Source organism: Hippocampus bargibanti, linkage group LG18, assembly GCF_051943395.1.
Source record: "Hippocampus bargibanti isolate YZ-2025 linkage group LG18, ASM5194339v1, whole genome shotgun sequence".
NCBI classification, from domain to species: Eukaryota; Metazoa; Chordata; class Actinopteri; order Syngnathiformes; family Syngnathidae; genus Hippocampus; species Hippocampus bargibanti.
The window spans coordinates 945995-970457 of record NC_142751.1 but is presented as its reverse complement, the minus strand read 5'-3'; the positions used below and the strand labels follow the sequence as shown (position 1 = coordinate 970457).

The 24463-nt window shown below is 44.3% G+C and overlaps 2 protein-coding genes across 3 annotated transcripts; both read left to right on the top strand.

The window, feature by feature from the left end:
* Positions 1–81: 81 nt before the first annotated feature.
* Positions 82–1988, top strand: tmem203 (transmembrane protein 203). Of its 2 annotated transcripts, none has more exons than XM_089020489.1 (2): positions 82–214; positions 542–1988. In XM_089020489.1, the coding sequence occupies exon 2, from the start codon at positions 733–735 to the stop codon at positions 1147–1149; it is 417 nt and encodes a 138-aa protein (XP_088876615.1). In that variant the 5' UTR covers positions 82–214; positions 542–732; the 3' UTR covers positions 1150–1988. The 2 variants fall into 2 exon arrangements, with proteins under 2 accessions (XP_088876615.1, XP_088876616.1); XM_089020490.1 differs by lacking the exon at positions 82–214 and adding an exon at positions 296–470.
* A 1079-nt stretch (positions 1989–3067) lies between these two features.
* On the top strand, positions 3068–24448 carry tprn (taperin). The gene is made up of 4 exons (XM_089020183.1): positions 3068–5435; positions 22275–22476; positions 23113–23237; positions 23430–24448. The coding sequence occupies exons 1-4, from the start codon at positions 3531–3533 to the stop codon at positions 23490–23492; spliced, it is 2295 nt and encodes a 764-aa protein (XP_088876309.1). The 5' UTR covers positions 3068–3530; the 3' UTR covers positions 23493–24448.
* Positions 24449–24463: the final 15 nt, after the last annotated feature.

Below are 24463 nucleotides of genomic sequence, written 5' to 3'. Positions count from 1 at the left end.
TGTATTGTTATTATTTCTTAGATGAAAATACACATTTCAAAACTGGGCACGATATAACACGAGTGACGTCATTTGTTCATTCACCATTCTCGTCACAGCCGTTCTCGCGATGTTACCGCAACGGTCAGGGCGATGCTAATAGATTGTTAGCCTTGTGATTTGTCGCTTTTCCAGTTGCGCTAAATGGAAGGCAACGTACTCGACTGCGAGTGAGGTATAGCGATGCGCAGTCACATAAACTAGATTTCCGTACATGTCAATTCATCAGATTTATGTAAAAAGTAATTGAGTGTATCGTGCCTGGCTACGTGTGGTAAGCTAGCACTCGTGTTACTGTTTGGGCTAGCTTCAATGTGTCGACGCTAATGTTTCTCAGTGTCTAAATCTGTCTAGAATTGTACAGTGTTCGCTTAGTTTATCGTAAGATGGTTTTGCTAATCTGGAAGATGATATCTTCATCAAAAAACGAGGTGCTGGACTTGGCAAAGGCCATGTCCTCATTTTTCAGTGTGTGTTGACATTAACCGCCATTGTTTTCTAGGAGTGTTTCCTGATATTCAGCGACTGGGAACGCTTCTCGCATCGGGTTGGATTCAAAGATGTAGTCGAAAGCAAACAGTCTCTTTTATGAGATCCATCAACTCCTCTGACACATCGAAACTCCTGGTGGCTGACATCCAAGCTGTTGTCCAGAAGTTCCTCTCTGACTGAACATCCAGATAGCCACGCACCATGTTGTTTTCTTTGCGTGAACTCGTCCAGTGGCTCGGGTTGGCCACCTTTGAACTCTTTTTGCATTTACTAGCCTTGCTCGTCTTCAGTATGCTCGTCGCCCTGCGAGCCGACATGTTTACCCCCATGCTAAGCTGGTGGCTGGTATTCGTCCCCCTATTCGCCGCCGACGGTCTCAGTACGTACTTCACGGCCATAGTATCTATCCGGCTTTACCAGGAAAACGAAAAGCGCCTGGCGGTGCTGAGGCTGCTCTGGGTGCTGACGGTTCTTAGCCTGAAGCTGGTGTGTGAGGTGCTGCTGTGCCAGAAGCTGGTGGAGCAGGAGCAAGCCAGAGACCTTTGGTTCGGCCTCATCGTCTCGCCACTCTTCATCCTTTTGCAGCTGCTGATGATACGAGCATGTCGAGTTAACTAAAGACCTTTAACACGTTGCAATAGCGCTTTTCACCTGCTGTTACAAAATAGAAAATGCAACAAGGTGTTTTTTTTTTTGGGGGGGGCAGTGACCATATACTCGCATCATGTTCCAAGGATTCCACACTATATTTTTTCTTTTGTATCCCTGTTTCTATTTACACCAAGCTGAACAAAAACTTCCACTCTGTGCGGTTATTTGATGTACAGTACTTCTGTCTGCTGTATTTCTGGAAAAATCCATTTTCTCTGTGTTGAAGGTTTCACAGATGAAATTTGCTGCTCCTGAAAGTGAAATGCAAGCCAGCGTCAGGCTAGAATTTCACTCGTGTGGGCTATTGCGTGTGGGATATCCGCGTGACGTACTAGTGCCTCTTCTTTGTGCAATTTGTGATAGACAATAAGCTTTGAAGAAGGAAAAAAAAACATCACACACAACAGTGCAACACAGCGGGAACAGGAACACGCCACCAGAAATGTTTTTGTCAAAAAATTCTCGTGAGACCTTATAAATGAAATGTCTTATTATTGGCACTCCTTTTTGTCTCCTGCCGACGTGTTCACACAAATGAAAAGAATGTAAACAGAGACAAGTGTGTGTAAAACTGTCTGCTTTACGTTTTATTCATTCTCCCTTCCATTTTCTATTTATTTCTCATGTTTATGGTTTGCATATATTCCCAAAGTCTGATTTGAAAGCAACTCCCACGTGCGCAATGTATATGACAATTTGGGAAACAACTTGACCAGATATTTACGTTGTTTTGTGATTTCTGCAGCTTTATCTGTAAATAAGATGTAAATAAACCAACATTGAATCTGTTTTTCTGGCTCCCGGTCAAATATAGAATCAACTTTAAAATTCTTTATACATTTTGAGCTATCCATAACCTTCCCCATACCTTTCTGACCTTCACATTTCTATCCCCTCCGTTCCTGCAGATCCTCTTCCTCCCTCCACCTCTGTGTGCCCCCGCCTGTCTCTGCACGATGGGGGACAGAGCTTTCAGCTGCTCTGCCCCCAAACTCTGGAACTCACTTCATCCCAACTTTGGTAACATCGATTCTCTTCCCACCTTCAAACCGCATCTCAAAAGCCACCTATTTAAAATTGAATTTTCTGTCTAACTCTATCTCTTGTTTCTATTGTTTATTGTATTTGATTTATTATAGTATATATGCTTGTCCGTGACTGTAAAGTGTCCTTGAAAGGCGCTTAAAATAAAATGTAGTATTTTCATTATAGAAAAAAATATGAGTGACCGGGCCAGATATTTTTTGTCTTGCCCACAAGGAGGCGCTTTAGATTTCCTGGTTAGAGGGGCGGGGCTGTTACTCGTACTTGCAGTTTACTCCTGTCAAATCCTTAGTGTCACTGTCCATAAAAAAATGCAATTAAGTAGTCATCGTCGACCTCAGTGATTGACGCGCTATTGCGTAAGAAACCCGGCGTGTATTTCCAATGAAGAGTGCACATCAGCATAAAGACGTTTTTTTGTCTTTAAAGACACGTCATTTTGTGTTTTGCCTATATATGTCAAAAAAAGAAGAGTGATGCAAAAAGTGGACTCATACGAATTTTGCCACAAACATCAGATGTGATGATTTGTGACTCGTCGTTTAAGAAAAACAAACAAATGATTATCTTAGCACACTTGCTTCTTTTGTCATTCCGCTCGGTGAGGAAACTTTAATGAGGTCCATCTTTTCTGCGATGCTGATTCATACAAACAACCCCCCTCGCCGCCCTCCGTCACGTGTCTTCCTCAACCGGATTATCGACAGGTGGCATCGGTGACAAATGTCGAATGAAGGAGTGCGTCCAGCTACTTCTGGATTCTGTTTATATCGCGAGCCTTCGGTGTTGACGTTTCGTTTTTTAAGGAATATTAATAACCTGGGGCAAAAACAACGAAAGCGACACCCCGCACGCGCTGTGATGTCAAATATGCAGTTGAGAAGGTGGTTGAAGATTTTCACCGGGAGTGTTCTGGTGAACGTGAACGCCGCACGGTTTGATTGACAGGTGGCGTCGGCCCAGTTAACAATAGAAAACGGGAGTGGTTTTTGCGCCACAGCGACCAAATGGGTGTGTCTGCAGGACCCGCCAGCCAATCAGGAAGCGAATAGCAACCTGGAAGTCTGCCGGGGAGAGGCGGGGCGGCATTTCGGGGGCTCTGGAAATCCGACGGAGCTCCGGAAGAGGACGGATTCGACTCAACAAAAAGAGGGTGGAGAGATGTTGGCCAAGGCACCGTGAGCGATACTGCGCGACACCCGGACGCAGTTCACGCAGCCGGACCGGGCCGCGACAAGACTGCATCGAAGCCCTCCTCTCTCCTCGACACCCCCCTTCGCCCTCGTAACACCCCCCCCGCCGCAATGTCTGGCGGAGGAGAGGCAAGGTACGCCCGCAAGGATACCGGACAAGAGAACCCGAGGATGCCGGCCTGGAAGCGAGAGATCCTGGAGAGGAGGAAGGCGAAAAGCGGGGCGTCGGGGGGAGCCGCCACCGCCGAGAACGGCGCAGGCGGGAGCCCGAAACGCGGTAGTGGGGAACAAACCGCGAACGGCGGCACCGCCGGCGCGCCGAACCGAGATGACGCTCGCGTCGGGCGGAACTACTCCATCGCGGCGGCTGCTCAGCACTTCGCCAACAACAAAGACGCGAGAGCGGCGGTCGCTGAGGGCACGGCGAGGAGTCCCGCCGACGGACAAGAGAGCTTGGTGCTCCAGGAGAGTCTGGGCCCCCTGGAGGAGAACCCCTTCATCAAGCTGGAGAAGGAGCGGCGGAGGCGCCAGGACCGGGAAAACGCCGCCCGTCCCATCCAGCACATCTTGGAGCTTTACGGCAACGTTCCCGGCATGCGGACCATCCGAGCGGACAACATTGTCATCATCGAGTCGGATCCCGATGACGCTCACGACGGCCAAGAAGATCAAAGTGCCGTTTGGCAACAAAACGGTTACGGCGCAGTCAACCATCTCTTGGACAGGAGAGGGAACGCCGTGACCGAGATAAGAGCCAAGGAAGTGGTCATCTACGACACCACCTTGAGTAAGAGCGAGGAGAATCTGAGCACCCTGGGTCGCCCCAACCGCCGAGACCCTTGGTACGAGGCGGGCGAGGGTCAGGGCATGGTCAGCCGAATCCTGCAGAAGTTTGACTCCAACTACGGGAAGCTGCAGAAAAAGTCTCACAGCACAGAGAACCTGCTGGAGCTGGACGGAAGCGCCGGCAGAAGGCAAAGGACCTGGGCCAAGCCACAGCTGGATCTCAGGCCAAAACCCAAAACGGACTGGCTGAAAACTCTGGGCGGCAGGCCGGCGTCGGCCCTGCGGAGTTCCCCCAAAGCCAAAGCGCTGGAATCCTCTCAACCGGTCTTCTCCTCCGGCCGCGAACGGACGACGACGGCCAAAGATGAAACGGACGGAGGCCCAGAGTCGAGCCCTGAGGCGTCCCTCCATTCCAAGGTGGCGTCATCCGCCAAGAGCCATTCCACCCCCTCGTCTCAAGTGTCGCACACCTCGCCCGACTTTGAGATCCGCCCGGCCCCGAAGCCCGACCTCGCCCTGATACCCGAGCGAGACGCGCAAGCGCGGGCACTGGCCAATTTGCGGCTCCAGTCCAAAAACTCCTTCATGGTGATTCCCAAGCGCCATCTTGCAACCTGGCCCGACACTGCAGCCAAATCGCCCCCATCCCAGCGAGTTCCAGAGCGCCCCGCGTCTTCTCGTTTATCCGCACCTGCTCTGATGCTCCAAAAACTGAAGGACGCCAGGAAGGCAAAGGAAGCGGTGCGGACAGAATACCCGTTTGCCACGTCGCCGACGTCCCCCGCGTCTTCACGCAATCCGTCTCCGTCTCCACCCGCCTTGACGTCTCCTCCCTCGTCGCCCGCTTTCCCCCCGTGCGCCCTCTCGCCCGAACCCTCGCCCGCCTCCCCGACCGACGCCGCCCCTCCCGCGGACCGTCTCCCCGTCACAAACATTGACGACGTCGACGTGGGATCGCCGCACGAGGCGTCCAGAAGGAAGGGCAACACTTTTACGGTGGTGCCCAAACGTCGGGCAGAGACGGAGGGCACGGCCAGTTCCCCCGAAGCGCCGCCGGATCCCTCCGGTGACGCATCCCCCGGGTCCGCGCCCCACCGGGCCCCGTTTACGCAGCTGGGTTCGCTGCTGAAGAAACGCTACCCCGCTGCGGAGGAGATTGAGGTCATCGGCGGTTACCTTTCCCTGGGAAGATCCTGCCTCACCAAGTCGACGGGCACCCTGGGCAAGAAGGTAGGAAATGGAAACGGGAGCAACAAGTCATACATTCATTATCCCTCTTATTGAAATACAACAAAATAGTTTGAAAAACAGACGCTTTTTTTTCAATCTTGCAATTTTAACTCGTAATTGACTGGCAGATGATGTGCAAAAATGTGTCCACTCCAGTGCCAGGGTTTTAGTCATTGTCACTCCAATTCCAGGAGCCACACAATATTGACTTTTAGGACCACATAAACATTCGATGCAGCGTATCAAACCTTACACTATCGTCTTTCATCAGAAACAAAGTTTTAATTCCTAAATGATATGGGTCTGGAGGTATATGAGCTTGAAATGAGGGCAGCTGTCCAAAATACAATGCAGTCCCCAAAATGCATACGATAAATGAACACATACAAATATTTAGTTCTGAAAGGCGAGGCTTACTTAAAAAGCAAATGAACCGTCAATTAGTATGAAAGGCAATTTTTTTCTACTTCAATGACATTTCTTAATTTATGAAACAGTCTCACAAAATTCTTCCAAACAAGTGTAGCGTTAATTTCAGTCCGAAATTGGATGACGACAATAATGCAAACAAATCGAAATCTCAAACACCTGATTGATTTAGACCCGACCAAAATAAAGATGTACAATATACATCATTATATTAACAATAATGCCTACTGACTGACCAGTTATTTATTTATGTGTCTGTTTATTTATTTATGTATTTATTTTTATTATTTTATTAATTAATGTTTCAATGTTTTATTTATTTTTATTAATTTATTTATTTGTCTATTTATGTGTACTTTTATTTATTTGTGTATTTATGTATTTTTATAAAATCATTAGGCTATTTATGTACTGTGTATATATATATATATATATATATATATATATATATATATATATATATATATATATATATATATATATATATATATATATATATATATATACAGTAAAGTCTCGTTATATCGATATTCTCGGGAGTCGGAAAAAATATCTAGTAATATAATATTATTTAGTTATTTAATTATTTATTTATTACGTTATGTCTATGTATTTATGTACTGTTATTTATGTGTTTATTTATTTGTTTGTCTGTTTACGTACTGTTATTTATTATTTTTATGTATTTGTCTATTTATGTACTTTTATTTATTATTTCTATTTATTTATTTGTTTGTGTATGTATTTATTTTTTTATTGATTGCTTGCTTTTCTGCCAGGTACAGCCTTTGCAATTTGAAAAACTACATTCTACAACATATTGATGTTGTTCAACTGGTTTTTCAATTCCATTTAATTGTTCAACCCAATCCAAAAGCAAATTTCCCCGCAGCTGGAACGAACATTGAAAATAATGGCTTCTTCTTCATCCTCTTGGAGGTCGTCCTTCAACTTTAAGGATGGGACTGCACGGGGAGTCGTGGGGTTGCTCGTCACTTTTTCGCTCGCTGATCCCGGCGCAAGATGGCTGCTGGGGGTTACGCCGACAAATTTCCAATCTCCACTTCCCACACTTGACTTGGCCTTTGCCGCAGAGCGTGCAAAGGTGTGTCCTCAAAAGCCGCACGTCGCACTTTGATGGTTTTTGTTTCTTGGCTGGGGGCCCAACAAAAGCTGGCTGCGCAATCTCATTAAAGCGCGCCGCTTCTTTCAGGCCAGCCGCTAGCATTCAAAACGGCAGCGGAAGCCCAGATACGCGTGACAATACAACACAATACGTCTTTATTTATAGCGCGCCTTTCACAACAGCCGCAGCGCTAACAAAGCGCTAGACGGAACGGCGAAGATAAGATGACAAAAGTCACGGGACGCAACGCGGACAATCGTGTCATCCCAAGCGCTCATCCCTCTTACGCTTCGTCGTTTGAAGCATTTTGAGAGGAATGAGTCAAATTGTCGAAGAAGTTGTGCTCAAAGCGTGCGTGACGCCCCAACGTCGGCTGCAAGCTACGTTCCCAAAGCAAACAAGGAGACGTAGCATTCATTGCTGTCAAAAAATTAAAATACATTTAATCTTGAGGCACCTTTCAAAACTCTCAAGGACACTTCAAAATTGATTGAAGAGTAGATCCGCTTCGATTCCAAGCGGCAACACAACTCTGTCCTCTTCCTCGGCTCCGAGCAGCTGTTCATCCAGCCGCAAAAATGCAGGCTGTACAAAAGCGCCGACATCTCCGCTTAACAAAACGGCTTGTCAAAAATTCTTCCTGTGACATCCACAAAAAAAAACAAAAGAAATCAATAAACAAATGAATAAATACACAAATAAATAAAATTATATTCAATTAAATTAAAAATAAATTTTAAATTCTTTCTGTGACATGCACAAAAAAACTAAATAAATAAATCAATAATACAAATAAATAAAATAAAATTAAAAATAAATGTAAACATCTTCCTGTGACAGGCACATAAAACCAAAATAAATGAATTAATAAATAAATACAATACATTAATACACAAATAAAATACATTAAAATAAATTTAAAATTAATTAAAATAAAAAAATACTCATGACATGCACAAAAAACTAAATAAAGCAATAAATAAATACACAAATAAAATAAAATTACATAAAAATAAATTAAAAATTAATTAAAATTAAAAATTCTTCCTATGACATGCACAAAAAATTAAATAAATCAATAAACAAATAATTAAATACATAAATTAAATTTAAAATAAATGTCAAATTATTTCTGTGAAATGCACAAAAAAACAAAATAAATCAATAAATTAATAAATACACAAATCAACAAAACAATTAATTTACATTAAAATTAATAAAAAATTAACATTGTTCCTATGACATGCAAAAAAAAGTCAAAGTCAGCTTTCTTGTCAAATATGCTAATATGCATGACATACAGCACAGATGAAATTACTGTCCTCTCGAACCCAGCATGCAAGGTACTTATAATTACTTTAACAAACATAAACATGAAAACGCCAATTTGCCGGGAGAGGGGAGCCGCTGCGTGTTCTGGGGGAAAAAAAAAATTGAAAAAATAACAAATATGACAATGCAAAGACACAGAGAGTCATTCATTCTTCAGGACTTGCTGTACCCTCTTTGCGATGACATGAAGCAGTTCTAGTTGAAAGAGGAGAGGATCAAAGCATCCATGTCAGCAGTGGATCAGGGACGTCATGGTGGAATTTGTACGTCTACTACAAGCTAAATGTTGAAAGCAAACACGCAGCTGTAGCATCCATTGACGAAAAGAGATTGTCTCACATCTCCTGTCCCACATAAATCCGCTTCAATTCCAAGCCGCGACAGTTCCACATACGCATCGGCGCTCTGCGCTGACGCTCCTTTCTTCTTATGGCGGGCTCCTCAAGCCATGCATCCATCCAGCCGCAGACTGTCCAACAGCACCGACCTTTCTGCTAAACAAAGCGGGGCTGTGAAGATGCTGCCTATTACAGGCTCAAAAAAGCACAATGGCCCCTTTGCTGTCCAGTGATGACAGTCATATGGCTCCGACATTCCTCCCATTCAAAAACAGTACTGGCATATTCATGCTGCCGAAAGGTGCAACCGCTCAGCACAGTCTCCTCCTTGATGATTGTTGTGGCCAAAAATGCTGAAAAACAATCGGTATCCGTTCCACGTGACGCACAGCGACAAAAAACCCAAAATAAATCAATAAACAAATAAATAAATATACAATTAAATTCAATTAAAATTAAAAAATGAAACAAAAAATAAAAATATAAAGAAACAAAAGTGCCACTGGGCTGTCCAGCGGCGCCGAACAAACAGCGCCGATAAAAAACAAAAACAACAACTCAAAAAACCAGTCCAGCCGATGGCGCCCTCCCCATCTTGAAACTCCGAAAGTCCTATTTCGACGATGCTCAAGTCGGCTTGTCGTCCGGCGACGAGCTTGTGAGCAACTGACGACGTCGTCTGTCTAGACGACGGTCAACGGTGACGGATGACTTGTGATGGCAGTGGATGATTTTCCTCTCATCAGGGGAGATGTCCATTTAGCCGTGAGCTCCTCAGTCTCCACGTGGATGCAAATGGCCGCTAAGAAAAGGGTGTACAATTTGGATACGTCTTGAATAAAATGAGGTCCCGTCAGCAAAGGCCGTCTCAGGCTCTCAGACGTTATTCTTCTGCTTTCTTACGAGCAGACAAATGCTTATTTCCAAATGTACATATGTTAACAAACATATTAGCTTCCTCTCATTGTCAATTTCTCTCCCTGTTGACTCATTTGTCCTCTTGCTCCAAAAATCCTCCCCCCCCCCCAGCCCTCCAATCCTTTACTTTTCTTTTCTGACCTACAAGCAATTACAAAAGCATCAAGGCTCCCTTTGACCACTATAATTTGTGTGGAATTTTTGTTCGTGGCGGCCCGAAGCGGCTTTGGCTTGGCTTTTTCCAGCCAAACCAAACTTTTTTCTTTGATTTTATGAGGCTTCAAAAGAATGTTCCACACATGATGGCTTGACTCATTTTCCACAATTGATGTTCGTTCGTCCCCGGAAGCAAATTGAGCCGTCCGTCTGGGATGCCGGCCCAGTTCGCGACGTCTCCTTTTAGTGATCCACAGCCACTGCGTAGGCACACCGCGTCGCTTTGGTTTCCTCTCCTTGCAGTTGCACTTAATAAGGCTTGTCTGTCCCCTGGCTTTGAGCTTCCCGGTGATCTTCTTTTTATTGGAAAAGGAATGACGCTATGTAGGTCAAGTGAAGCTTCTTCAACATCGCCGTGCTTGCCTTCAAATCAAATCAACTCGGGCTTTCCACTCCAATTTATATGTTGGGAGTGAGTCACTTTCCGTTTGCGTCTGTGTAAGCTCTCAGTCGTACAGGAGTGGTCCATCGATGAAAAGGTTTCTTCAGCCGTCATCTGTACAATTTTGAAGGTGTCGGACGTTTCGCTTCTTATCCAAGAAACTTTGTCAGCAAACTAAAGTCTTACTGGTAGTTTAGGCCATATATATATCTCCCTACTGTCCAGACATGACGGTGCCGGACTCTGCTATGATAGGTCCCTGTTCTCAGGTTGGGGGTTGCAGAGGACTACTCCCTGCAGCTGCTCCACTGATAGTTCCTGTCGTCTGACTAACGACTGGCCTGATTGCCCCACTTTGACCGGTATCACCTCATCAGTAGTCCTAATCCTATGTTGCCTAAGCAGGCTGTTGTAAGAACGATCCAAATTGAACCTCACCCCACCAAACCGGTTTAAAGAAGGATTTACCTGTTTTATGAAAATCGCTTCTTTTACTCCCCTTTCAAACCATCTATGTTCTTTCGCTAAGATTTTAACCTCATTGTCGTCAAATGAGTGGTTGCTAGCTTTTAGGTGCATATGTACTGCTGATTGATTGAAATGTTTTTTGGAGAAAAAAACAGTTTGGTGGTGTGAGGTTCAATTTGGATCGTTCATACAATAGCCTGCTTAGGCAACATAGGATTAGGAATACTGATGAGGTGATACCGGTCGAAGTGGGGCAATCAGGCCAGTCGTTAGTCAGAACGATAGGAACTATCAGTGGAGCAGCTGCAGGGAGTAGTCCTCTGCTCCCCCCAACCTGAGAGCAGGGACCTATCATAGCAGAGTCCGGCACCGTCATGTCTGGACAGTAGAGAGATATATATATATATATAGGGCCTAAACTACCAGTAAGACTTTAGTTTGCTGACAAAGTTTCTTGGATAAGACGCGAAACGTCCGACACCTTCAAAAAAGTACAGATGACGGCTGAAGAAACCTTTTCTTCGATTTCCGTTTCCATATTATTGGTTGGATGGGACCCAGGGCTTTGATTTATTTATTTGTTTATGTATTTATTCATTTTTTTAAATTTATTTGCTTACCCACTTATTTATTTATTTGTGCATTGTGTTTATTTATTTATTTGGTTTCATATTCATTTGTTTGTTTTTGTATTTCTTTGGTTGCCCAGTTATTTATTTGTGTTTATGTGTTTGTTTAATTATTACATATTAATTATTTAATTATTATTCACACACACACACACACATATTGAATAAGTATGTGTGTTTATTTTATTTTTTATTTTATTTGTGTATTTTTATTTATGTTTTTTATTTATTTGGTTCCCCATTTATTTATTTATTTATTAAATGTATTGAATTATTTAATGAGATATATTTGATTATTTATTGTGTATCTATGTATTTATTTAATATCTATGCATTTATTAATTTTTTATTTGTTTATTTTTAATTTGTCTTTATTTGTTTAATCCATTTCTTTATCTATGTATTTATTTATTTTTGTCTGTTTGTCTTTGTGTTTATTTGTTTGTATATTTATTTTTTTTAATTATTGATTTATTGTTTAATATATTTCTTTTTTTATTTTTGTCGGTTTAAAAAAATCTGCATTTATTGATTTGTTTTTTTTTTAATTATTTGTTTATTTGTTTATTTGTTTAAAAAAAACTGTTTTTAGCATTTTTGTATTGTCTCTCCAAATATTGCCCCCCCCCCCCCCCAAAAAAAAAAAAAAAAACCTTGAATCTCAGATAGTGCACCTTGTTCCAGCCGCTTGATCCCAATTTGATGATAGTGATCCATTAAATGAAGAGCTACTGAGCATCAACACGTGCTGGAGTGGCAAAAGGCGCACAGGTGTGTAGCAGAGATGGCAAAGAATTTGGTCCAAAGACGAGGCGGGGCGTCGTTCGCTAACTACCCAACCAATATTGTGCCAGTGACTCAGACCTCGCATTGATTTCTATCGCTGCTGGTGTGGTATGTCTGCTCTTTGCCCGTCCGTCCGTCCGCGTTTGTCCAGTCCATTGTGTCCCCAACTAAGTGTTATTTTAGTGGAACTTAAATGCCATGTCCACGCCGGCTTCGAAACAGAAATAGGCTTCATTTGACTTTAAATCCGTGTAACGCGAGGAAAGCGAACAAAAGGTCACGCCGATGCGCTCAACCTTAAGCTACAGGTGTGAAAGTCCATTGTGTTTAATTATTGACCACCCACAAGACATTCCCCATGTCAAAACGCTTCCTGAAACATTGCACCGCGCCCTTCTCGTGTACATAGAATTCACCCTCGTGGCATTTTAATCAAAGAATAAAAGTGAGGTGGGGCCAGGCCATTTCAGGATTTTTTTAAAAAACAATCATCATCATCATACATTTCATTTATAAGTGCCTTTCAAAACTCTCAAGGTCACTTTACAGTCACACGATATGTTTTTCTGTTGGTGAGCAGCGGCAGCCACACGCGCCAGCGTTCACTCAACCCGGAATAAGATAAGAAAGCTATTAGGTAGCCAGCTAGCTAGGTAGCTAGCCAGCTAGATAGCTAATAATAATCCATTTAATTTATCAGCGCCTTTCAAAACTCTCAAGGTCACTTTACAGTCACAGGATATGTTTTTTTCTGTGGGAGAGCAGCGACAGCCACACGCGCCAGCGTCCGGAATAAGATAAGAAAGCTAGCTAGCTAGCTAGCTAACAGATAGCTAGTTAGGTAGCAAGCTAGATAGCTAATAATAATACATTTAATTGATAAGCGCCTTTCAAAACTCTCAAGGTCACGTCACAATCACAGGATAACTTTCTGTGGGTGAGCAGTGGCAGCCACAGGCGCCAGCATTCATAGCAACTAGATAGCTAGTTAGTTAGTCAGCTAGATAGCCAGCTAGCCACAAATAGAGTTAGGACGGGGGAAAAAACCCACTCTCAAGGACTTGCAAACTGCAAGAACCAAGACAAGGTCACTGAATATCCTACTGGACCCTACGCACCCTGCTCACCACCTTTTCCAGTGACTCCCCTCATTGTAGCTCTAGCTCCGCACTCACATGGACCACAGTTACTGACCATAATTGCCCACTTGTTTTTTTTGGGAACTGGTCACTTAAAATGGTTCAGCGATTTTCTGCAGCAACTGTACAACTGCTATCATTTTTTATGATGATACTAGAGCAGCGAACACGACGTCTGGTCTGTCGTCGTGCCAATCCCCCGCTAAGGCAAATCTCCCAGAATGCATTCATGGGTAGTCGTGTCAATCAGATGTGTGCGTTTGTTTTGGGTTTCTCCTCAAACGTTGACGTTGTGCCATTTTTATCTTCCTCCTGAGGGTCTGCCTGCACCTCCACTCGCCCATTTCAACCCCTCCCTCCCATTTTGTCCTATAACCATGGCGCCTGTCGCCACGACAACGCACGCCGGGGCCATTCTATCCTGTCATTAGCGCACCGTCTCTCCCCCGCCTGACTCACACCCGCCTCTCCGTCCGTCACTGTTGACGTCGCCATGAAAGAAAAAAAAAAGCAATCCAATGATGGAATGACGTTTCCACGATTTGGCTTAAAATGCGATCTGGGTTAGCTCAGTCAATCCTCAAACTTGCGTGACAAAATAAGGGAAAAAATATGAAGAAGGCGCTAAGGGAGCTGCTGAACAGTTGTGGCCGCCGCTGAATCGCACCAGATATTTTGAAGGACACTTTCTACTTGCCAAAAACAGTGTTCAACGGCCATGAGGGTATAGTCATAGAAAAAAAAAATCATATCTCTGAATTATTATTTGTATTTTGCAGCCATCATCTCACCGTTAACTCATTCACTGCCATTCACGGATTTATTAGGGAATTGAAAATATGACGTCGAGCGGCATTTCCGAATTTGTTGTTCATGCTTGGGTGCCGATAAAGCGCTGGCCATGGCCTCTGGCAATGTTTTTTCCCTTCCACAAGGGGGGGATAAAATTTCCTTTTTTTCACGTTAGCGCTTTGTTCCAGCTTCAGCTGCTGTTAAAGCGCTATATCAATCAATATGTATTGTATTTTGTAAAGACGCCCCCATTTCAAACTCAGATAACTCCAGACCAATATAACTTAGGAATGAACTCATTTTTTTTCTGATGAAAGAAGAGAGACTAAGGTTTCTAACGCTGCATTGACTGTTTATGTAGTCTTAAAAGTCAATCTTCTGTGGGTTTTGGAATTCAAGTGACAATGACAAAAACCCTGGCACTGGAGTGTACACCTATTTGCACATTGTCTGGCAGTCAATGAGTTAAGATCTTTTTTTGTTTATTTTTTTTACAGCAAACGTTTGATCGCAGCTCACGTGTTCTTGTCTGTTGTTCACCTGGCACGTTTCTGCATCTGTAGTTGGAGTACCTCCTGAGCTGGCGTCCATGCTAATATTATCCAGCACAAAGGAGATTAGCTGTAATCACGTTGACGGGGCCCATCTCCTCTTAAGCCGCCATACGCCCCAATCCAGCGCCAGACGTTTCAGTTTCAGTGCGCCTCAAACGGCGACTTTATTGACTCTTTACTTAGCCACGTGCGCTACCGGTTGTGACCCATTTCATTCGCTCGGTCATCTTGTATCAGCCGAGAATCAGAAAAAAACAACTCTTGTAAATGCAATACAATAGCCAGTCGTCAATGAGAGCCGCTTTTTGTGCCACAGATTCAAACTCTGCAGTTCACAACCCGATTAGCAAGGAATCTGAGCCGGCGTGCGCAAACGCCGACTTACATTTATCAAGGAACCACCTTGCTGTCATTTACGACGTCCGTGGGTTGGCCTTGAACAAAATAAAGAGATAAATAGATCAATAAAGAGATAAATAGATCAATAAATAAAGATAAATAAATAAATATATAAATAACTGACTAACTAAATAAAAGAATAAATAAATAACTGCATAAATAAATAACTGAATAAATAAGCAAATAACTGAAAAAATAAATATCCGACTGAATAATTAACGTAATAAATACATACATAGAAAGACAAATAACTGAATAAATACATACATAACTGAATAAATAAAATAATAATAAATAAATAGATAAATAACTGATTAACTAAATAACTGAATAAATAAAAAACATAAAATAAATGGAAAAATAACTCATTAACTAAATAACCGAATGGATAAATAACAGAATACATAAATAAATACATATCTGAATAAATAAATGGCCAACTAAATAAATAAATGAATAAATAAATACCCAATTGAATAATTTACTAAATAAATACATACAGACAGACAGAGATAAATAACTGACTAAATAAGTAACTGACTAAATAAATAACTGACTGAATAAATAACCAAATAAATAAATAACTGAATAAATACATACATAACTGACTAAATAAATAATTAACTGAATAAATAAATACATACATACATACATATGTAACTGAATAAATAAATAACTGAATAAACAAATAACTTAATAAACAAACAATTGAATAAATAACTAAAGAAATAAATGGATAAATAAATGGATACATAACTGACTAACTACATAACTGAATAAACAAACAACAGAATAAACAGAATTGAATAATAAATAAATAAATGGATAAATAAATAAACAAACACTGCACAACTGTCATCGTGTCTTTTGATAAAGCATTCTTTTCTTTTGAAGTCATTTCCTTATTCGCCTCATAAACGCAATGCCCACGACTCAAAGATGACTAGAGATAGTGCTTGTTCTCATTCCCGTCGGAAGAAAACATGAGGAAAGAGGGCGGGTGCACTTTGGACTAGCCTCAGTCAGTCATGCTCAACCCCGTCAAAGAGGCTGTCTTCAAGCGCTAGTTTGCGCTAATAGACGCACGCACATGCTGTTTATTGGGCGTGTTGATTGCTATCTTTGACTTCAATTTCAAAACTGCAAGCTCTAAATTGGATTGTGGTGCAAAGTCAAACGTGAAGAAATTGCAATTACAAATGTTAGCCGCGCCGTTCTCGTTGATGGTTAGCATCACCGCCCAGCCACATCGGACGTATTATAAAAACAATTTGCATCACCTCACCAAGGGTGAAATTAACCTGCCGGCAATTTAGCGCTATGTCGCAGACTCCATCCTCCATTTTCAAATTTCCAGGCTCAGGTTGCATTGAGCTATTACCGTATTATCGGTTGTATAAGGCGCCTTGATTTTCTTCAAATGATGACCCTGCGCCTTAAACGCCGGTCGCTGCGCCTTATCTGAGAAGTCATCAGAATCAGAATACCTTTATTCGTCCCACAATGGGGAAATTTGCAGTCCACAGCAGCAATTGAAAAGGGATGGGGTGGGGGTGAAAGGATAGAAAACAAGATATTCTAAGCATAACAAAATAAAGTGTCAACCGTATACTGTGCAGAAGTAAATGTGCCAAACCGTTCCATAAGAAAAACTACATAGTGCAGAATCAAGAAATGCATTTTGATATATTGCAACAACCCATATTTACAGTGTCCAGTTTTTTTTCTTCTCTTTTTTCACATGTGATCATTGAGAATTGTGAAGCCTGACAGGAGTCGGTAGGAACGAGCGGCGGTACTTGCAGCGCGGGTGTAATAGTCTCTGGCTAAAGGAGCTACCCATTGCTGTCATGATGGGCAGGAGGGGGTAGGAGGGGCTGTCCATCATAGCTTTTAGTTTAGCTAGCGTCCGTCTCTTGCCCACCTCCTCCGGCGAGCAGCCCACGACAGAACTGGCCCGCTTGACAAGGTGTTCCAGTCTTTTTCTGTCCCGGGTGGTGATGTTGCCTTACCAGCAGACAATTCCATAGTGGCTGGCTGAGGCCACCACAGAGTCATAGAAAGTCTTTAGGGGTGACCCCTGAACTCCAAAAGACCTCAGTTTCATGAGTAGGAAGAGGCGACTCTGTCCCTTTTCGATTAGGGCATCCGTGTTTGTTGACCAGTCCAGTTTATTGTTGAGAGTAACACCCAGGTACTTGTAGGAGGTCACCCTCTCAATGTCCGAACCCTGGATGTTCAATGGTGCAGGTGAGGATTGTTTCCTGCAGAAGTCCACCACCAGCTCCTTGGTTTTCCCCGTGTTGATCTGGAGGTGATTCTGCTGGCACCAGTCCACAAAGTCCTTTGTCAGTCCCCTGTACTCCCTATCGTCTCCCTCTGTAATGAGGCCGACAATAGCTGAGTCGTCAGAGAACTTCTGAAGGTGGCAGGTTGGGGTGTTGTAATTGAAGTCCGAGGTGTAGAGGGTGAAGAGGAATGGAGCCAGGACTGTTCCCTGCGGCGCTCCGGTGCTGCAGAGAAGCCTGCCCGACTCACAGTTCTTTACTCTCACGTACTGTGGCCTGTTTGTGAGGTAATCCGTAATCCAGGATGTGAGGTGATGGTCGACTCCGGCATGCCGCAGCTTGTTCCCCAGTAGACTTGGCTGGATGGTGTTGAAGGCACTGGAGAAATCGAAGAATGTGATCCTCACCGTGCTCCCAGCATTCTCCTGGTGCAGCAACGCCGTATGGAGGAGGTAGATGATGGCATCCTCCACACCGATGCTGGGCTGGTAGGCAAACTGTAGCGGGTCCAGCGATGAGCTTGCCAGCGGTCGCAGGTGGGCGAGGACGAGTCTCTCCAGCGTCTTCATCAGGTGAGACGTCAGCGCCACCGGTCTGTAGCTGTTGAGCTCTTTTGGGTTGGCAATCTTGGGCACTGGGACCAGGCATGACGTTTTCCACAGCTGTGGAACTCTGCCCAGCTTCAGGCTCAGGTTGAACAAGTGCTGGACAATGACACACAGCTGGTCGGAGCAGGTCTTGAGGAGTCGGGAACTGATATCATCCGGACCTGCTGCCTTCCTCACCTGCATCCTCCTCAGTTGGTTCCTCACCTGCGCAGTTGTGACAGACAGGCAGGAACCAGGAGGCAGAGTGGCGGCTGAGGGTGTGGCAACGGTTGGGAGGGCAGATGTTGGTTGTGGAAAGCTGGTCGTGAGAGGGGGCAGGGAGGGTAAGGCCACAGTGAGAGTTGGTGCAGGAGCAGCTACAGGTGAAGTTGACGGCGGGCCGGGGGCGACAGGCGACTTGTCAAACCGATTGAAAAAGCGGTTGAGTTCATCTGCCCAGTCCTTGTCTTTTTCGTTCAATGTCACTGGGCTTTTGTGGCCTGAGATGTTTTTCAGGCCCTTCCAGACACCAGCGACATTGCTGGCTTGCAGCTGCTCCTCCATTTTCATCCTGTAGGCCTTCTTCCCCTCTCTGATCTTCCTCCTCAGTTGGATCTGCACGGCCTTCAGTTCCTCTCTGTTGCCCGACACAAAAGCCATTTTCTTCTCCTTCAGGAGGACTTTGATGTCGGGATTAATCCATGGTTTGTTGTTGGCAAAACACCGCACAGTCCTGGTGGGTACGGTGTTTTGTTCACAAACGTTTATGTAGTCTGTGATGGTGTCGGTGAGTGAGTCAATGTCCTCCCCATGAATCTCAGTAAAGAGCTCCCACCTGGTTGAGTCAAAACAGTCCCGCAGAGCTTCTTCAGCTTCTGTGGACCATCTTCTGATCGTGCAGGTCACAGCTGGTTGCCTCTGGACAAGGGGTTTGTACACAGGCTGGAGATAAACCATATTGTGGTCTGCTCTTCCGAGAGGGGGGAGGGGGGAGGGATTGTATGCATCCTTGGTGTTTGAAAAAAATAGGTCCAATATGTTATTGTCTCTGGTGGCACAAGTTACATACTGTGTGAAGGGAGGGAGGATTTCAGGGAAACGTGATTGAAGTCCCCCGAGATGATGAACAAGGCGTTGGGGGACTGGGTTTGCAGCTTGTTTACAACAGTCATGAGGGCATCGGAGGCAGCGCCGCCGGGCACGGACAGGCCGGTCGTCGGCGACGGTGGCGATGATCGCGCTGCCATGGCGCTCTGCAGGACGCTGAGGAAGCACGCTGATGTCGGCGGCCGTGTCGGCCATGAAGCGTCTTCCCGAAGTCCGATCGTGGACATAAGCGATGTCCGACGTTGTGCGATCGTGGACATATACGATGTCCGATCGTGGACATAAGCGATGTCCGACGTTGTGCGATCGTGGACATATACGATGCAGCTAGTTGCAGAGTCGCCAGGCGAATTGGACGATGTTGGCCATCAGGGTGCGGCAGGTTTCACGGTGGGCTCGGGGCGCCCACGGGTGGTGGCGGCCCATCAGGAGCTCGGCTCGAGGGGTCTTGCTGTGAAGATGCCGGGTTCACGGGCGGCTGGGAAATCTGGGTGTTTCCATTTGGAGAGTTGATTGGGCTGAGGAGGAGGGGAAAAAAATCCTCCTGGCTAGCTCGCCAATAAAGTTTGATGTTTCTCTTTATTTGTAAGTAGGTTCGTTGTCAGATCTCCCAGGCAGGTGACGCGCAGAGCTTGATCGTGGCGTGGAGTTGAGCAAGTCGTGCCGTGATGTCCGTCCGTGAGTCCGAGATGAGTCTGATGTGATTCTGCCCCGTGGTTCGCCCAATCTCTCTGTCCCATCCGTGACAGCTCCTTTTATACCATTTTCAAGCGTGTGCTATGCGTCAGGGTGAGACGCACATCAAGTAGATCAAGGAATTGAAAGACATGAAAGGGTTGAAGACATGAGGGTCATTGAGCCACAACAGGTCTTGCAATGACTGTCAGCAGTCGGTAGAAGTAGTGCGTAGTGCAGTACCTCATAATGTGGCGTGCCTTATATTTGGAAAACATTTGTCATTCATTGAAGGTGCACCTTATAGTCTGGTGCGCCTTTTAGATGGAAAAATACACCATTCATTGGGGGTGTACCTTGTAGTCCGATGTGCCTTGTATACAGGAAAATACAGTACATTTGTAAAATGTACCGTAGTGCCTTATACAGTGATACCTCAGTTTACGAACGTTATGTTTATGAACATTTTACCTTGGCATACAAACTTTTTTTCGGATACACACGGAGCGCAACAATGAGTGATGTGTCTTTCGCGAACGAGCCCGTTCTCCAAACAACAAAATGGCAGCCGACTGTTTTTGTCCTCTATTCCCCGCCCCCAGTCTTCGGTTAAAGCCACATGATTGGTCAAGAATGCAACAGAGGGGTGCAGGGTTACAGACAGAGAGAGAGTGAAGCCGTTAAACCTGAAAGAGACAGGCAGACGGCAGCGAGAGAATGAGCAAATAGACAGAAAACAGTGAAATTTGGACTCGTTTCAACTTTGATAGTTCAAAGGCAGAGTGTAGACTGGAAGGTTAAAATATCCCATCAATCAGGCTCCACAAATAACCAGCACAAGCCATCTGTACACCTGATGCAAAAAGCGATCAAACCAGCGAAACAACACAATTGATGAGGAACTAGGTAAAATGATCGCAGAGAAAGCACCTCCAAGGGATCATTCCTCAAGATGGTGAAAGAAGACGACTACGTTCCTCATCAAGCGTTCAATGCTGATGAAATCGGCCACTCCATTCCATCAAGCCATCAACGACCATCACAAATGACTTTATTATACAGTATAGTTTATTTCTTTAATTATAATACCATAGCACATTTATTATATGTAAAATAAGGTATATTTTGTGTCGTTTTAAGGCTTAGAAAAATTATGTTTTATGGGGACCTAGGAACGGATTATTCTCATTTTAATGGTTTCCTATGGGAAATTAATTTTTGGGATACACACTTTTCGCCTTACACACTCTGTCTGGGAACCAATTGAGTTTGTAAGCCAAGGTATTACTATTAGGAAAACGTATGTGTATTTATGTATTTCATTTAGAAAATTTTTTTTTATTCACTGAGATGACGCCTTATGTATGGAAAAGGTTTGAAAATACACCATTCATTGGGGGTGCGCCTTATACTCCGTGGCTATTTTGCCATTTCTCTACCTTGGACTGAACCTTGACCCTTTGGTCGTGGTTTGCCATAAAAACAGCGACATGGAAGAAAAATGACATGGTCTCTTATCGATTGTCCCAAGCGGGTATTTTTATCTTTATGGGCGTCCCGCTAGACCCGGTCGCATATCGGCTGCCGCTTGACATTCAGGGAAGTCATTCAGTACCTCCCTCCAACAGGAAGTCCTTTTGTTTTTCTCTTGTGTCCAATAATTTGTCTGGCACATTTGTATCATTTTGAGAAGCCCCTCCCCCGCTGATATTCTTGACGTTTTGGCCTCGTGATGGTGATTAGAGCAGATTTAGGCGCCGATCGCGGCAAAAAAAAAAAAAAAAACGCTCCCGTAAGAGCAATCAGCTGACTCCCTCGTCTGTCATTTCAGACAAGCCATCACATTATTATTTTTTTTTTTGCAATCGTGAATTTTGATACAAACATCTCTTGGAGAATCTATGCACATTTTTCTTGAGCGCTCAGTTGTACTTCTTTGAAGGTGTCGGACGTTTTGCTTCTCATCCAAGAGGCTTGGTCAGCGAACAAAATTTTTGCTGGTAGCGGTGGCCCTACATATACGGTATATCGCTACTGTCCAGAGGTGGCGGTGCCAGTCCTCTGCTCCGATAGGTCCCTGCTCTCAGGTTGGGCGGCCTCATTTCCTGAGGATACATTGATTACTTCTATAGTCCTGACTGATTCTGGTCTGCAGCAGAACTAAGCCTATGTGGTAACTATCTCAGAAGTGTGTTGTAAGCACGATCCAAATTCAACCTCACACCACCATTGGCGATTTAGTGAAGTGTTTTATGAAAATAGCTTCTTTTACTCCCGCTCCTTTATAAGCGCCTTTCAAAACTCTCAAGGTCACTTTATAGTCACAGAATCGGTTTTTCTTGTGGGTGAGCAGCGGCAGCGTTCAATCAACCTGGAATAACTCAAATAGATAGAAAGTTATCTAGCCAAAATTATGTATTATGGGGACCTGGGAACGGATCATTCTCATTTTCAATGGTTCCCTATGGGAAATTAATGTTTGGAAGACACTGTTCGCCTTACACACACTTTCCGGGAACCAATTAAGTTCGATCGGCTGACTTCATTATCAAGCACGTTATGTACAACCTTTTCATCGATGTACCACTCCTGTACGACTGAGATCTTACACAGACGTATCTCTTGGAGAACTAAAAAAAGAGCATTTTTGTGTGTGAACCGTGTCCCCCTCCAGCTGAAAATCTCCTTCAACGAGACGAGTCTTCACAGCACGTACGAGTATCCGTCCGAAAGCAGCGCGTGGGACAGCAGCGAAGAGGCCGAGCAGGACAAACAGGAAGTGAAGCTAGCCGAAGAAGTGCCCAGCATGGTGGGACGTATCCACATCCCCCGGCCCAGTTTCACCAGCTCGCCGACGCTCGGCAACAGCAGCAACGGTGAGATACCGTCCAGGGACAAAAAAAAAAGTCTGCAAGTGCCACAAATCCTTCCCTTTTCTATTCCGCTTATCCTGTCCAGGAGAGTCGTGGCGTCTCCCGGCTAACTTAGGGGTGAAAGGTCACAGAGAGGCGACGGAACCAACGCTGCATTTACTTGCTACAAATAATTCATTGACTAATTTCACCATTAAATATATTCTATCGTTCTTATCTCAAAACGAGTCACCCTTCGAGAAAAGCTTTTTTTTGATACCACTTGAGTTCAAATGGTGAATTTTCGGTTCGTTTTGTCGAATGTCTGTCAATGGGAGGATAGCGACCCCCAATGGACTCTTTCCTAACTACATTTCTGTAAATGTCATTCGAACATATAATACAGTAAAGTCTCGTTATATCGATATCGGATATATCGATAGTCCCGGTTATATCGATACTATTTCTATGCACGCACGGAGAAAATTACATGCGCGCAGGGTCGGATATATCGATAGTCCCGGTTATATCGATAGTCCTGGTTATATCGATATTTTTTCGGACTCCCTTGAATATCGATATAACGAGACTTTACTGTATATAGTGTATATAGTGTCCATGTTGTATAAAAAGTGAGTTTTCAACCCTTGCTTGTGGCAGAGCTCTCAAACTACATTCCCAAGCACTCGATGGACTTCAGCGCCTGGCACGAATACAAACAAGAGGACAACGCAAAGAAAGAGGAGGCCACTTCCCAGCAGACGCAGTTGACAGAAGAAGTCATGGTGAGGCAATCGCAACTTGATTGATTGATTAATGTCACCATTCTCCGCAGCTGTAATCTGGAGAATTGCTTTTGTGCTTTGTATGCATTTTCAACTTTGATAACCAGCTTCCTGGATTGCCTCAAATGTCATCAATGACTCTTTATTTATGTTTGCTGACTTTTCTTTTCATGTTTTTTGGGGGGTCCACAGCTGACGCCAGCAGACAGTTCGTCCCTTTCGGACTACAGTAGCGAGCCCGCTCTCTATTTCTGATGGAATCAGCACTGAAGTAGCCGCCCCACCTCACCGGCGGGACAGCTGACGCCAAAGGGGGGCCAGGGAGGACCTGAACCGCGTCTAACTTTGCACACGTTCCCCGACGCCTTCGGGGAACACGAGCGCGCGGTACATCTTGCCACTCCCGAGTCGGACAGTCGGTCGTGGATTAGAAAAAAAAATCTGGGCAGTTGATCTGTCAAAAGATCCGATCCAATGAAATAGCTCGCCGCCGTCCTGCGATTCTCGTCCACTGCGGTTGACATTTACAACGGGGCGACGTCAGCTGAAAAAGTGCCACCGACGCCCACGCGGAAGCGACGCGAATCCGTCGAATGAAGGTTTCCTCGCTTGCAGTAAAATGAGAGAAGAGAACAAAGTCAAAGAGTGCCACGTGGTTTTGTTTGTTTGTTTGTTTGTATGCGCATGGTTTGTTTTGGTCGTAGCGACAGCTTCGGTTGTTTATCGCTTCCAGATGCCTTCAAATATTTTGTTTTGCTTTATTTTTGTACGTAGTGGCAAAGCGTATTGAAGCTGCTGGACGGTTGGTGCAATAGCAGGCAAACTTTGACACAATATGGAGGCCAAGTGGAAAACCATATCAATGTGCAGCCTGGAGGAAGTTTTCTGTGGCATTTTTATTGGAATAATGCTTAAAAAAAAAGTGACCTTTGCCAAAAAAACAACAACATGTCTGGACTGCTGGCGAGCAACGTGCAGCTGAATGTCTGCATCCTCCTCCAGAGCTTTCTGGGTATTTATTGCTTCTCAGTGTTGACGTTTGCATGTCTTTGACCTGCTTATGGACTTTTTTTTACATCGCGTTTTCCGTGTAAATGTACAAAAAAAGCAGGAGGGAGAGTTTCGACTGACCAGCCCGGATCAGACCTCATCTACTCAACATTCCACAGCTGGTCCGTTAAAAATGAAATAAAGGTTCAAGTTTTATTGAAGGTTTTTTTTTCTCT